We start from the raw sequence: 16,013 nt of genomic DNA on the forward strand, positions 1-16,013 counted from the left end.
GTGGGCCACTCCAGGGGGGTCACCCTGTGAGGGGCAGGTCTCCAGGCGTGGGGTTGGCACTCCCTGTGGTGCCCACCCTAGCCCCCGATGCCCTCCTGAGGGTGTCCCCATGCCCAGACAGAGAGCCTCAGGCGGGCAGCCGACTGGAGGAAGAGTGGAGGGCCCTGCACCAGACCGCCCTGGCTGCCCTGGAGCCGTCTGCAGCGCCTCTTCCTCCTCCTCCTCGTCCTCATCCTCCCTCCCTCTCTCCCTCTGCCCTCAAGTGTGCTGCCCTGATAGTGCCCACCAATGCCACGCGCTCACCCTCGCCTCAGTGTGCCCCTCCGAGACTGACAGATAAGCCCCCAGCACCCCCTCAGGAAGACGTGTCCAGGTAATGCATGCCAGTCTTGTACCTGTTCTCAACTGCCAAGATAATATTGAGATCTGTTAGCCTTTGAATAGAAAAGGATCTTAATGAAATTTGAAGAATAACACAGATTTTGTTCAACATAGACCTTAAAAGTCTGTCTGTTTCTTAAATATTCTTTACTAAGGTAAATTTGAACATACAATATACACACAAAGTACAATGGATACATTTTCAAACATGGCGGCCATTTTGTTATTTCACCATGCCTTTAAGTTAGTATGTTGCCACTCTGTCGGAGGATGTCTGCTATGCATGTGTCCTAATGAAGTTCCTGTGTGTGATTGGTTGCAGTAATGAGACGAGGGATGTCTCGGAGTTTAGTCACGCCATAAAGAAGGTCCCCGTCAGGATCGTCCACGCCGAGACCAGTCTGGAGAGGAAGGGCCGACAGTATCTTCTCAACAACGGAGCTCCGGGGGGACCAACAACCCCCCCTCAACACACCTTCACCTCCCAGGGGCAGTCCTACTCCCTCTTCTGTGCCTACTCACGGCAGGAACAGGAGGCCCTCCGAGACGCTTGTCCCCCTCAGAGTCTCCCTGCGGCCCCATCAGGGCTCACCCAGAACGGGCAGGTCTGGAGGGCCAGAGTGCCCGCCATGGGAGTGCCCTCCGTGGGAGTGTCTGCAGTGGAAGATCGCTCGGCCAGCGTGCCCGCCGTGGTAGTGCCCGCCGTAGGAGATCGCTCGGAGGAGGACGTGAAGCGAGAGGAGCTGGCCAGGGACATCATGGGGAAAGACAAGTCCCTGGCGGACATCCTGGACCAGAGCAGGATGAGGACCACCATGGACCTGATGGGGGGCATCTTCCCCCAGGGGGAGCAGGTGCTGGAGGGGGCGCAGCAGCGTAGGAGGGCCACCCCCAAACAGACCTCCCCTCGGACCACAGAGGACAGGTGGGTTACCACTCAGAGTTACTACACACACACACTCACATACACACACACACTCAGATACACACACACACACATACACACACACACACACTCACACAGAGAGTCAGACAGAGCCTGCACTGAAGAACCGCCTCCCACTCAGGACTACCACCTGGACACAGAACAGGTAAAAAGAACAGAAAGGGGAACAGAAAGCAGCCACCAGAGGTAGCCAAATAGAGGGACACGTAACAGCTACTACTGCCCCCTACTGGAGGAAAGGTTTCATAAACTTTTCAGCACAACTTCTATAACGTCTCTGGTACAGTACTGTGTATATGATACGAAACATATTCACCTCAGCAAAGATCTCAAACACATTTGTATCAATAAGAACTTTTTTATTTGCTGTCAGACATCTTTCATACTCACAGGGCCATATGAATTGGTTTCAACCCTGTTGAACCCAGATTTTGAAATCAAGGTATCACAGAATACTCTGATGAACCTAATGTAAATTAACTCAAACAGTTTGTGTGTGTGTGTGTGTGTGTGTATGCTTGTGTGTTTGCGTGTGTGCGTGTGTGTGTGTGTGTGTGTGTGTGTGTGTGTGTGTGTACGCCTATCACATACGTGTGTATGTGATAGGAGGGTGGAGGATGACCTGGCGGCGTCCGTCTCCGTGGTGAGCAGCTCGTCCTACTACAGCACGTCTGCACCGAAGGCGGAGCTCCTGATTAAGATGAAGGGCATGCAGGAGCAGATGGAGGAGCAGGACTCAGAGGACGAGCTCGACTACGACCTCTCCAACAAGAAGGTAACCATGGCCACGTCACACACACACCCACACAGGGCCAGCAAGAAGGTAACCATGGCCACGTCACACACACCCACACAGGGAATTCAGTTTTCAGACCCTTTTAAGTTTTCCACATTTTTATATGTTTCAGATCTTAAAAAATTGATTCACTTCATTTTATTTCTCATCAATTTACACACAACACTTTGCAATGCATAAACAGGTTTTTTGAGTGTTTTGTTAGTTTATCAAAGTATTCAGACCCCCATGACACTTGCAGTTGAGTGCAGGGGCATCCTACTACTATCAATGGTCCTTGAGATGCTTCTGCAACTTCATTGTCTATCTGTGCCTAATTGAATTCACTGGACATAAGAGAAGAAGAGTCACACACCTGTCTATATAAGGTCTCACAGTTGATGGTGCATGTCAGAGTGAATAGTCTGCAGACCTGCGAGATTTGGAACCCCCAACAGTCTTCCTAGATCTGGCCACCCAGCCCAACTGAGTAATCAGGGAGGAAAGGCTTTGGTGAGACAGGTACAGTAACTAAGGTAACCAAGGTAACCAAGGACCGACCGTCACTATGAACGAGATCCAGAGATCCTTTGTGGAGATAAGAGAACCTTACAGAAGGACAACCATCAGTGCAGCACTCTCCCAAACAGGCCTTTATGGTAGAGTGGTCAGACAGAAGCCATTGCTCACTAAATAGCACAGACAGCCCACTAAGTGATTGACAAAAAGCAGATTTTGCAGTCTTTTCTTTTTTTAAATGAATACAACATTCCAAAAAAAACTGTTTTTGCTATGTCATTGTGGAGTATTGTGCGTAGATTGATATGAAATAAAATGTATTGAAACAATTTAGAGAGGAGTCTGAATCGTAATAAACATTACGTGCTTTACCATATGCAATTCAATTCAATTCAGTTCAGTTAATTCTACACAGCGCCAAAACAATGAAATTGTCTCAAGGCGCTATGCAGTGTTCATAACATCAATAGAGAAAGGGCCAGTGACCTTGTGGTTAATCTTTATTTCTGCTGGAAATTGGCAATAAAAAGTCTTTGCTCACTGTAAAAGGAAAATGCCAACATTGTTTATCAGATGGTTTTACGACATGATGACATTACTTAGTGTGCCACAGGGCCAACTTTACCTCAGTGAAACAAGGGCAGAGGTTGGATTAGCTAACATACAGTATGAGCCAGTCAGCTAGCACACAGCTAACAGCCAGTCAGCTAACATACAGTATGAGCCAGTCAGCTAGCATAGAGCTAACAGCCAGTCAGCTAACATACAGTATGAGCAAGTCAGTCTTCATCCCCTGCTGTGGGTTGCAGCGGAGACAGTGCACCTATTAAAGTCTTTCACTCTGTGCCTTTGGCATTGTCCATTAAACCACTAAAGATCATTTTAATGTATTTATTTATTAAATGGTCTCAGGGAACCCAAATGTTCCGTATCACGACTGCGCAACTGCTATAGCATATACAACGCTATAAACCAGCTATAAAACTGTGGATGTGATGTTGACCAGGAAGTTGTGTAGTCACAAGACAAATACAACTGGTGAAAAATATACTCTTTGATATCACATATAAGTAAAGTTAATTAATGTCAGAACACTTTTGTAATATTTGTTCAAATTTGACCTCATTGTGTTGCAACAAACATCTAAACCAATGCGGAAGCTTTCCCATCCATTTGGAAATCCCCGGCCCTTATAGCCAAGGCAGCATTTTAGGTTTAGGTTGATGCTCTGAAGACGACACTCAAGTGAGGATGCATTGTTTGACTACGGGTTTCTTCCTGAGTAGCAGGGAGTTTTTCCTTGACCCTGTCGCCTCTGTTGCTCTTAGGGGGTTCAGGCCCTGAGTTCTCTGAAGCGCCTTGGGACAATTTTATTGTTTTGGCGCTATAAACAACAACAACAACAACAACAAAATGTCATTGAATATTTTACTTGAATTTGACCCTGCCTTTAATGCAAAATGTCTTGTGCCAAAGTGACTTTAAAGTGAAGTTTATTTGATATCTATTTTTATGTGCATGTAATCCCTTTTTGCACATAATGTATTTGCTGTAAAGCACTTGAGCTGCATTCTTTTGCATAAATTGCGTTTATTATTATTATTATTACTATTATTGTTAGTATAAATGTAGGGTGTCCTGTGTACCTCCCGCAACCCTGACGCTAATGTAGGGTGTCCTGTGTATCTCCCGCAACCCTGACGCTAATGTGGGGTGTCCTGTGTATCTCCCGCAACCCTGACGCTAATGTAGGGTGTCCTGTGTATCTCCCGCAACCCTGACGCTAATGTGGGGTGTCCTGTGTATCTCCCGTGACCCCAACGCTAATGTGGCGTGTCCCGTGTATCTCCCGTGACCCTGAGGCTAATGTGGCGTGTCCCGTGTCCCCCTGCAGCAGGAGCTGATCAGCAGCCTGAGCGACAAGCTGCAGGTGCTGCACGAGGCCCGTGAGAGCCTGCAGGAGGACGTGCGGGACAACAACGCGCTGGGCGAGGAGGTGGAGGCCACGGTGCTGGGCGTCTGCAAGCCCAACCAGCTGGACAAGTTCAGGATGTTCATCGGGGACCTGGACAAAGTGGTCAGCCTGCTGCTGTCCCTCTCAGGGAGGCTGGCGCGTGTGGAGAACGCCCTCAACAACCTGGAGGAGGGGGCTTCACCGGAGGAGAAGGTGTGTGTGTGTGTATGTGTATGTGTGTGTCTTTGTGTGTGTGACTGTGGGTGTGTGTGGCTATGTGTGAGTTTATATCTCGGGGTTGTGAATCTGTGCGAGTGTGTGACTTTGGGTGTGTGTGTGTGTGTGTGTGTGTGTGTGTTTGTTTATGAGTACTGTTGTGCACTATTGGACGTGTCATGTGTTTTTTGATAGCTTGCCCTTGGGGTGAGATTACAAAATAAAGGATTAATTTACTATATGGTTTTAGAGTCATAACAGAGAGTGCTTTGTAGCGTGACCTCAGGAATGTGCCAATGCTGTCATATTGGTCACATTGTCATATTTGATACTAGCTTATACTTTCAGTACCAGTACAGCTTGTCTCACCCTCTCCTGTCTTGTCCGTGTTCCTCCTTCTCTCTCAGCACGCCCTCACGGAGAAGCGCAGGCTTCTGATTCGCCAGCACGAGGACGCCAAGGAGCTGAAGGAGAACCTGGATCGACGTGAGCGACTGGTGTACGACATCCTGGCCAGCTACCTGAGCGCCGAGCGCCTGGCTGACTACAAGCACTTTGTGAAGATGAAGTCGGCTCTCATCATCGAGCAGCGAAAGCTGGAGGACAAGATCAAACTAGGAGAGGAACAGCTCAAGTGTCTGAAAGACAGCCTGCCGCTGGAGCAGAGACTCACGCTCTGAGAGACAGCCCACCACTCAGGCTCTGAGAGACAGCCCACCACTCAGGCTCTGAGAGACAGCCCACCACTCAGGCTCTGAGAGACAGCCCACCACTCAGGCTCTGAGAGACAGCCCACCACTCAGGCTCTGAGAGACAGCCCACCACTGGAGCAGAGACTCACGGTCTGAGAGACAGCCCACCACTCAGGCTCTGAGAGACAGCCCACCACTGGAGCAGAGACTCAGGCTCTGAGAGACAGCCCACCACTCAGGCTCTGAGAGACAGCCCACCACTCAGGCTCTGAGAGACAGCCCACCACTGGAGCAGAGACTCACGGTCTGAGAGACAGCCCACCACTCAGGCTCTGAGAGACAGCCCACCACTGGAGCAGAGACTCACGGTCTGAGAGTGTTCAAAGAAAGCAAGAGACCATAGAGGGAGTGAAGGAGAGAAAGAGAGAGAGAGAGAAAGATAGAGTGAGAGAGTGAAGGAGAGGGCGAGAGACCATGGTGTGAGAGAGTGAAGGAGAGAGAGAGGGAACGATAGTTGTAGCTGACTTGAGGGAGAATCGACAACACATCTCAGACCTGGAACCCGTGACATAGAAAGAGGAAGGAAGAGAGAACTAAAAGAGAGACTGACTACAGATTTTCTTAGAACTGGAACCTGTAACAAATCATGAGAACAAAACAGATATGACTGTTAGTTTGTTTGTTGGTTAGTATTTATTTCAAGACTGCTGCTCATACAAACATTGTTTTATCCAGGGGGGGATGGTTTCAGAGAGAGATGCTGAAAGAACAAAGAATGAGCTTTGTCAATAAAGCTGTGAAGCAAGTCAACAAACAAGCAACTTTTAATGTGGGTTATGCAGACTGGGTTGGTAAAAAATGTCTATTATAATTTGACTGCCCTAAAGCTGTATTTCTGATTTCTCTTCTGGAATGAACATTTTACCTTTATTTTATTCAAGGTTGCATTTTTGATGACCTTCAACGTTGCTCTTTCTGAGATGGTGTATTTTGAAGACTTGTATATATAATTTATTTGAAGATTTATTTTAGGTTTTAAATGGATTGGAATATTTACCATTTTTGCAACATTGCTTGTTGATTATAAGAACTCACATAAAGATGATTATATTCAGCTAAGTGTATTGTGTTTATGAACTGTATGTATCTGCTACCAAAATATGCATAGATGCTATGGTGCTGTTGTAGAGAACAATAGGCATTACTTGTGTCTGTCATAGACTTTCATAGACTTGCTACCATGTTCCAGAACATTTATATATTTCACAAATACACATTCTGATGTACTTAAAATGAAATGAAGAAATTGAATAATGCAAAAAAAAAGTGTAAGCACTTTATAGTGAAGGATAGACACCAGTGGGCTGGAACATTAAACCGTGCCTGGGTTTGTACCCACCGTGCCCTGTTATTGTGATTTGTGTGTGTGTTTCTGTGTGTGTGTGTGTGTGTGTGTGTGTGTGTGTGTGTGTGTGTGTGTGTGTGTGTGTGTGTGTGTGTGTGTGTGTGTGTGTGTGTGTGTGTGTGTGTGTGTGTGTGTCATAAGTGAATGGCATGTACCAAATACCCTCATATTTTATACCAAAAAACAAAACAGTATACTTGGAGGAGGTACAATTCTCTTTAGATTCGTCTTCATCTTTTTTTTTTTTTTTTTTTTTTTTAAATATGTGATGAAAGAATATATTTCTCTCCAGGTGTATTTGTTTTTGTGATTACACAACTTCCTGGTCAACATCCTATCCACAGTTTTATAGCTGTTGTATATGCAATAACAGTTGCTCAGTCCTGAAAGGCACAGGATTCACTGAGACCACTGAGGACGACGGACCTAACCTATCCTTCCACTTAAGGATATTAAATAAGTCAATCATTTACTGTGGTGCGGTTTCATAACATTAACACAATGAAAAGGAAGGCGTGGGAATTGTCTTCAGGCTTAAGGGTAAGGAAACTAGATGTAAATCAGTCTGTGGAAATCCGCTCTCATCACGACAAGCCAAGGGGATTATTCACTAGGTAAGGTTAAGGATACACTACTGCTGGGTTTCAGAATATTATAGTTTTTTTCTAGCCTGTGTTAGTTATCATGGCATAAAATCGCCACCTGGAATTATTTTGTTGAAAGTAGCCTACTGAAGTACGTACGACAAGTAGGCTACGATTCTACCAGTAAACCCATGCTGATATCAGCGATGAGCGAAGAGGAGATGTAAGGTACGTTTATAAGAGACGGGGTCAATGAACATGATGGGCTCTGTATAGGCAAACTTTTAGTAAGGTAAGGTTAGTTTCTTATAGAGTCATTAAAATACACATTATTGGCAATCCATTTCAGCATCGTGGGTTTGAAAATAACAGCACAACTCAGACATATTTTATTGAATTAAAGAGAGGTCATCCCAGGGACACAAATCTCACTATAAACTGAACTCACAAAATACAGAAAGAATATAAATTATTCTACGGTCATTTAAGTCCAGATATTTCATTAAACATAGCCTACATTCCGAGGTGCACAAGTAGGCTAAACCTTGTTTAAAAGCGGTTTATTTGAAATACCGTGTCGTGTTTGATTTAGCGATTGTGAAGTGTGGACCCAATGGAGAGGGAATCATGCTTCCCAATCGTAGTGGTGAAAAGTTTTCCATTAAATAAAGAAACGTGAAAGAGAGGGCCTTAATTTACTGTAAGTAGGCTAGCATACTAGAAAGTACTAAGTACTAGAAACAAGAAATAGAAACTTAAGATGACAAAAGAAATACGGGAAAGGAGACTAACAGGAGTTTAGTGAACATTCCCAGCTCTTGTGCAACTACATGAGTCATTTTAAATATCAGCTTCTTGAAGAGGTCAAACCAATTACCCTTAACAATTGCACCATAAACGTCTGTAGCCTACACCATAGTTTCGCATGAAGGCGGGTGTTACTGTAAACTATGTTTTATTTCTAAGCATTGTTCTGGTTTGTTGTCTGCAACAGTTTACAATTACCAGTGTTTTCGCGACCTGCGCTCATCTCAACACATGTAATAAGAACACCTTTATTCTCTGCTCTCCAAGGGGCTCCAAGGTGATTTGTTTGCTGAGTATCCTGGCAACGGGACCAGGTAGGTGAGAGCAGCAACACAATGAGGAACCATGCAGCCATTCTATAGCCCAAACAGGAAGTGAACAGAGGGGGCAAAAGACTCGGGAGTGGGAGCCACAGCATTCGCCGACACCCATTGGTCAACAGCCTGAGACAGTGAGTCTTTTGGCGTGGCAAGTGCATTTGGTGCCCAGTGTGGATATGTGTCACCTGGCAGGACGGGCAAGGAGACTGGTTCGGTGAGGATTTGATCCAGAGGCGTTGATCCATGGCTTACCTCGCCCACACCATCTATCCTCAGTTCGTAGGGCTGATTGTCGGCAGCGTGGGATGGATCTTCACCATGGTAACCATCGGACTCATCCAGTGGAGGGTGTGGGTGGTGGACGACGTGAGCATCATCTCCTCTGGGCTGGCATGGGTGGGCATCTGGAGGGTCTGCTTCTACAGCCATGTGCTGGTGACCTCTGAACGCGGCGTCTTGTACTGCCAGAAGATGGACCTCTCAGACAGCTTCGTTCCCATGGAGATCACCGTGGCGCAGGTGCTGATGCTGGTGGCGTTGGTGCTGGGGCTCCTGGCGAACGCTAGCACACTATACGGCCTGAGGAATGTCTGCTTCGGATGGGACAAGCATTCGCCCATCCGCCTGGCGTTCACAGCGGGGGGCCTTCTTCACCTGCTGTCCAGCCTCTGCTCTCTGGTGCCCCTCTGTCTAAACCTGCGTGCCGTGCTGACCAATCAGAACATCACCTTCCCGGGGAACTTCTACATGCCCCCCACGCCCACGCAGCAGTATGTTGGTGAGGCCATCGGGGTGGGCATAACCGCTGCCGCCCTGACGGTCACAAGTGGGGTTCTGTTTCTCTGCTACCGGTTCCCGGTCAGAACCCCATCCAGGGTTGGTTGCTCCGACGGCACAGACAACCTAGCCTACCAGTCTCAGGAGAACGTTGAGTAGTAACGAACATTATTTTTTTTGTCACATTTTCCACTTTATGGTGCTCTTGGAGACTTTTTACTTTTAGATGCTCACAGAGGGACCAGCACAGAACCCCATCGAGGGTTCAACCTGCTTGGGCGGGAGTAGGCTGCTCCGAGGGCACGGACCAACCCAGCCTAGAACGTTGAGTAGTAAGCAACATTATATTTTTTGTTTCACATTTTCCACACTGTGGTGCTCTTGGAGACTTGGAGAAAAACATTTTGCACAGCGCTGGTGGAATCCTTACCCTTAGAACACCTTGAATGTTTAACATAGCTGGACTCAGCCCTTTCAGGCAAAAGACTCTTTGAATACTTCAAATGCCTTTGTGCTCCCTGAATGTTTTACTGTAAAGCCACGCAGATAACACACTTGGTTTACAATCCTTCTGCTCACTGGCTGGTCCTCTGAGGATTTGCAGCTAATTGGGATGTGAAAAGCGCTCACTCTTGCAGTAGTCATCTCCATGCGGTCTGTGACACAGGGGACTCATAGATGGGTAACCAAATTTGCCAAGACATGTTTGTTTATGTCCTCCTGCCCTTGTTCCACATCTACGTACATTCTTACAGGAAATTCAATTCAATTAAATTCAATTTAAATTAAACAGCGCACAGGAGGACCTGATTTCTCACGTAAGCTAATGTGTGTGGTCTCAGCTGTTTACTCTTACTGAGACAAAGACACAGTACATAGCCAAGGACGGGGGTTACAGAGTGAGTGTGTGTAAGAAAATAATGTACTTACCACTTAGTTCATGTCTGACTCAACAGGAGAACAGCAACATTCTGGTCCATTAATACTTGTTGAGTGTTAAGTGGCCACGCCAGATGTGAAATCATACATTCAAGCACAAATTTTAATTAAATTAAATTGTATTTATGTAGCGCACAAGTCTGACACAACAGGAAATATTACACAACAGCAATATTCAGTTCCATCAACACCAAAACAATAAAATGGTTGCTTGGAAAGCCTCTTCAAATTAGACATTGGCCCTAAAATGTCTTGTATCAAAATCTGTACACAGTGTATCAAAAATATTTAAATGTCTTTAATAAACATTTGGATAACATATTTGAATGAGAGACTGATATATCTTCACAGTACTTTGTATGGTAACTTTAACTTACAGTATGTGCAAGCAAATAATAAGACTAAAGCTGTAATTCAGTTGGGTCACACTTTATTTTGATGGTCCGTTATAGATTATCTCCAGATACTCAGATTGTAAACAAACTATCTGTTGAAACTCTGTCAACTACAATTTAAGGTTAACATTAGGCTTAAGAGTTGGGCCTGGGTCAAGGGGATATTCAGTGAACTAAAAGAAAGACTGACTGAACCTGAATCTCAACAAGCCACCTGGACAGTGTCTGTGGGCGGACGATCCAAATAATGTGTCACCTTCAGTTGTAATGAAGAAGACTTGTTGGACTTGTATAAAGCACTTAATATTGTGAACAGTCTCGTTATTTAATAGCCACACCTTGTATGCCATCTGGTTTGTATTCATTGCATTCAAATGTGCATCAAAAACATTTATTTGGATAGATGTATGCAAACCCATTTCTTCAAGGTCCTTTAGTTCTATCCCAACTCTAGAGCAGCTGGCATCACCAGCCTAATCTGTGCCCAGACTCTGACTGTGTTTGGCCATGCGGTACTAATGAAGGAGGGTCTTCCTCATTGACCCCTGAACACAGCAGGAAACTCAATTACCCAGAGTCCCCCACACAGAGTAACTTATCATACAGGTCATCTGACAGTCATGATTAGAGTACAAAACAGGTAAGGGTTTAAGGTTAAGGAGCTGCTGTGATAAGCTTCAGAGATATGAATTACTATTGATGTAGTAGCAGTCTTTGTAATGGTATTATTATTCACTTATATGGGCCATTCTACCGAATTGGTGCAAAGACAGGTCAGAAATATTTTGATTTTTTGTATGTTTTATTCCCAAAACTTTGTCCGTATGTATAATGTACCATATCTAAAGTACACTTATCTAGTAAAAGAACAGTCAATTTTTATATTGTATTTTCAGAATGTGTTGGAATGTTTTTCCTCTTCCAAAAATTGTCACTACCGAAACATCACATTTACTATAGTAAAAAAAGTATTATTATTGACCTGTTCAGATTGTGTTTCCTTCCCTTCTCTGAAGAGTATTTTTACAAATATTTTTTGAAGGTTTTCAAAATGAAATCCATAAAAATGAATTTTTTACCAAATGTTCAAGTTCAATTTATACAATTCATCAAAATCTAAGTGCAACATTTCTTTGTAAAATGCAAAATACTGATCATATTGATTCCAGAGTTGTTGATTGATGAAATTGAACATACATTAATCCAGTCAGTATCATAACATTTTAGTTGATTACTCAATATACTTAATTTTTTACAAAACATCCTGTGTTTCGGTAGTGCTGCACTGTTTCGGTAGTGACATCCAGTGTTTCGGTAGTGACTGCACTGTTGGATGGATGTTCATTTCTCTCCCAAAATCTTCCAAAAGGTGCTCTGGGCCGCCCTTTAGTCCACACAACACATTTATTTAAAAATGATGGGATTGAACTACTTACCATTCCATTTTGTCACTACTGAAATCATCAGGTCACTACCATGTGTTTCGGTAGTGACTGTTTCGGTAGTGACAATTCTAGCTAACTTTAAGCATAAATAAAGAATTCTAACAAGCACACGGCATGCAAACACATCTTTGAAGAGGTGAACACACATACAAACATAAGATTTTCCATGAAACCCAAAAAGGTTTACTTAATTGAAGAAAACATGCGTTTCGGTAGTGACAATTCTTAAGGTTACACGTCGATTTTCAGACTTTGGAACACATTTATATAAAAACTATGGGATTTAGCTACTTACCATTCAACCATGAGGGTCAGAGATGCCGTGTCACTGCATGGTCAAAAATGCAGAGTCGTGGCTAAAACACATGCTCAGCCAATGGACTAAAACTCTTGTGTTTCGGTAGTGACATGAAAACTAGGGACATGATTTTTTGAGTATAGAAAATTGATTTAAAAATTAAACCCACAATAAATCTAAATATTCCAAGTTCTGTTTCAACCCAATCATAAAGATCTTTGGAATTAAATCATTGAAAAAAATCTAAAAAAATTGAAAAGTGTTATTTAAAGGCATTGAAATTTAGATGTCAGGGTTGGGGACAGCTACTTCCCAATAGAAAGTACCCTATAAATGATGATTTTGTATATATTTAGCTTATCACTATCTCATGTAATGCATTGGGTTTATATAGACCATAACATTTTCTAATTAAATATCTATGCCTAAATACCTAATTGTTTTGTAAATAGTTTTTATTGTTGAGGGACTGCATATTACACGAATTCGGTAGAATGGCCCATATACTTAAGAAATATTCATTTTATCATTTTGTATTCTGTGTTGTGTATTGTGTATACAGTATATATCAGAGGGAAAGATGATCCAAACTGTGTTTGAGTTTCAGGCAATGTTTCATAAACCCAAATCAGATCAATCTCAAAGGGCCTCTGTTCAGAATATAATGTTTTATCAGTTACAAAAATGGTCAACATTTATCTTATTTTTTATTTACGAACCTTTCAATCACACAGGCTCTCTGTCACATGCCCATGTTGTTATTTACATGACTCATACTCTCCTATCCCTTTCTCAAATGATCCTTCCTCTTCAGAATGGCCAGGCAATGTTTCATAAACCTTTATCAGATCAATCTCAAAGGGCCTCTGTTCAGAACAAAAATCGTCAACATTTATTGTATTTATTATAAATGAACATTTCAATCATACAGGCCCTCTGTCACATGTCCATGTTGTTATTTACAGTTTTCTCTCTATCCCTTTCTCAAATGATCCTTCCTCTTCAAAATGGCCAAACAGTGGTCAAGCAGGAAGTGATGCAGGTCCCAGTGCCCCTGTAGGTGGAGGCCCAGTGGTCCATCAGGAAGTGATGCGGGTCCCTGTGCCCCTGTAGGTGGAGGCCCAGTGGTCCAGCAGGAAGTGATGCGGGTCCCTGTGCCCCTGTAGGTGGAGGCCCAGTGGTCCAGCAGGAAGTGATGCGGGTCCCTGTGCCCCTGTAGGTGGAGGCCCAGTGGTCCAGCAGGAAGTGATGCGGGTCCCAGTGCCCCTGTAGGTGGAGGCCCAGTCATAGACATGTATAGGTAGACGCCGCCTCCACTGCTTCTCGGCGAAACGCGTCGCCGCCATATTGAGAAAGGAGCTCTCTGACTTCAGCGGTCTGTCAAACAAGCACAAGTTGCCAGGAGCTGCGGTTTATCTGGATAAAAATCACGATAACCTTTTACATTTCGCAACCAATTTCATGGAGTATTCAAGGGTTTATGCTCTACGTGAAGTGTGTGAAAAAGATCACTTTGAATCTCGCTAGTTAAATCGCCAGTCAAACATGTGCATGGTCACTTTTCTTGCAAAGCTCGTGCATTTTGAAAATACTGAGAAGATCTATAAACTATCGAAATAGTGCTTCTTTAGTTACTACGTATTGACCATCATTAAGAGAAAGAGCATACATCAAATAGTGAGAAACTGGCAGTCAGTGTGTTTTTCATAGTTTAATAGTTCCTTTTCAAGTATGTGCATTAAGAAACCTTGAACAGTGCAATTGGCAATACACAGTTATTTCACAAATCAACATTACAAAAAAAAGCTATATATTTCTATAGCAGTAAAAATATACACATCTCAATAGTTGAACTGTAATATAAATAACATAGCATATATATAATACAATATAATGACTCAGTATAATGTGCAATGGAATAACATAAATTATATATATAATATGTGATACAATATAATATAATATATTTTAAGTATAAGTATTTATTCATATTATATTATATATATATTTGTACATTTGTACAATTTGACATATTATACAATCATGCTCTTAACATTTTCAGATCTATGCAGTGCAGTTGACACAATATATAATTGTGAAATAACTGTGTATTGCCAATTGCACTGTTCAAGGTTTCTTAATGCACATACTTGAAAAGGAACTATTAAACTATGAAAAACACACTGACTGCCAGTATCTCCCTATTTGATGTATCAGTGATTCTTGAGACCTGGGACAAAACATGTCCGTGACATAAATCACAGTTTTTTTATCTTAAAATGTACGTAATATATTTTAAAAGCCTCACCAAACTCATCAACAGGACAAGGGTAGCACAACAAAGTGTGTTTTGTTGTTGTCTAACATTTTGTTTTTATTCTTAATGATATGATATGTGACCAGTACCTACAAAAACCCATGTCCGAAAGCAGGCCACATCACACTGCAATGCTTTAAAAAGTCTGAAAAGTGATATAAAATTGAACTTTATCTATATCATATGTAAATAACATAGTATTTATTTCACAAACATTAAAAAAAAATGTTTTGAAACATTTTGAATGTACTTTCTGGTCAGTTGAACATGTGTCCAGAGTTTTCGTCAACACCATCAGACTTTTTTAAATTGGGAAAAAAAATCAGGAATAATTTAGGGCAGCTTTAACTCAAAGGACCACTTTCCTTCCTCCTTGGTCTTCCTGGTGACATGAGAAAATTTGAGCTCTGGTAAGTTTTTAATTATACTTTGTTTTTCATATCTATTTACTAATATGCACACGTCACAACCATAGCGTATCAACTCCAAAATGGCTAAAGAGTCAACATTAGAGTAAAATGTTCTGCAATCTAGTGTTTATTTATATAGATTGACTGGACCATGATCAACAGATGATAAACAAGATGGCTCCTGTGAGAATCTTGTGTGATATAAGGAGAAATGTACTTTTTTTGTCAACACCATCAGACGTCAACACCTTCAAAACACCATCAAACACCATCAACATTTTTGTCTGATGGTGTTGACTTTCTCTGATGGTGTTGACTAAGGCCATTTTAATCATTTTAATGCTGTTTATGCCAAAAATATCACTTCCTATGCATTTTTATTGCTATTTCAGTTTCATATGTCGAATTAAATCTAGTTTAGATATAGAGTGTCAACTCCTTCAGATATATTTTTTATAGTTTTTTAAAGAAAATGGTATCTGTTTCATTCCTTGAAGGATATTTGTTCAAAGACTAACACATTTCCAATGTAGATGTGTATTTTTAATGCTTAAAAATGTCTCTGTTAAATCTGAAGGTTAAAGACAAATGTAATTCGTGATATGATTTCAATTCTACTCATTTAACATTGACTTCTTTGGCTCTAAACTTTTGTTTTTAATGATTTAAAGACCTGTGTACATTATAAGGGGAACTGGGAAAACTAATGAGTAAAAATATTTCTGATAAGATCATTTAAAATCATTTCCATAAGTATATTTATGTTTATGATGGTGTTAAATCAAGTGCTGACCCAGCAAACATTCAATTAACATAAAACATCTACAACTGGG

At 42.4% G+C, this 16,013-nt stretch overlaps 2 protein-coding genes across 2 annotated transcripts in view; both read left to right on the forward strand.

Moving 5' to 3' along the window:
- The window catches only part of shroom2b (shroom family member 2b), a gene marked incomplete at both ends in the record, with an annotated part of 37,807 nt that extends 32,336 nt beyond the window's left edge, over positions 1-5,471 (forward strand). The window contains 6 exons of the mRNA XM_080835411.1: positions 1-101; positions 264-373; positions 704-1,306; positions 1,934-2,102; positions 4,516-4,788; positions 5,199-5,471. The exon at positions 1-101 is cut by the window's left edge and continues 347 nt beyond it. Coding sequence (XP_080691537.1) covers positions 1-101; positions 264-373; positions 704-1,306; positions 1,934-2,102; positions 4,516-4,788; positions 5,199-5,471 — 1,529 coding nt within the window. The remainder of the gene's footprint in view (positions 102-263; positions 374-703; positions 1,307-1,933; positions 2,103-4,515; positions 4,789-5,198) is intronic.
- A 3,371-nt stretch (positions 5,472-8,842) lies between these two features.
- LOC308362584 (claudin-34-like) lies at positions 8,843-9,535 on the forward strand (the record flags this gene model as incomplete). Its single annotated transcript, XM_080835306.1, has 1 exon — positions 8,843-9,535. One exon carries the CDS (start codon positions 8,843-8,845, stop codon positions 9,533-9,535), a length of 693 nt encoding a protein of 230 aa, XP_080691432.1.
- Between the last annotated feature and the right edge of the window lie 6,478 nt (positions 9,536-16,013).

The sequence above is a fragment of the Sprattus sprattus genome, assembly GCF_963457725.1.
Source record: "Sprattus sprattus genome assembly, chromosome: 3".
Classification (NCBI taxonomy): Eukaryota; Metazoa; Chordata; class Actinopteri; order Clupeiformes; family Clupeidae; genus Sprattus; species Sprattus sprattus.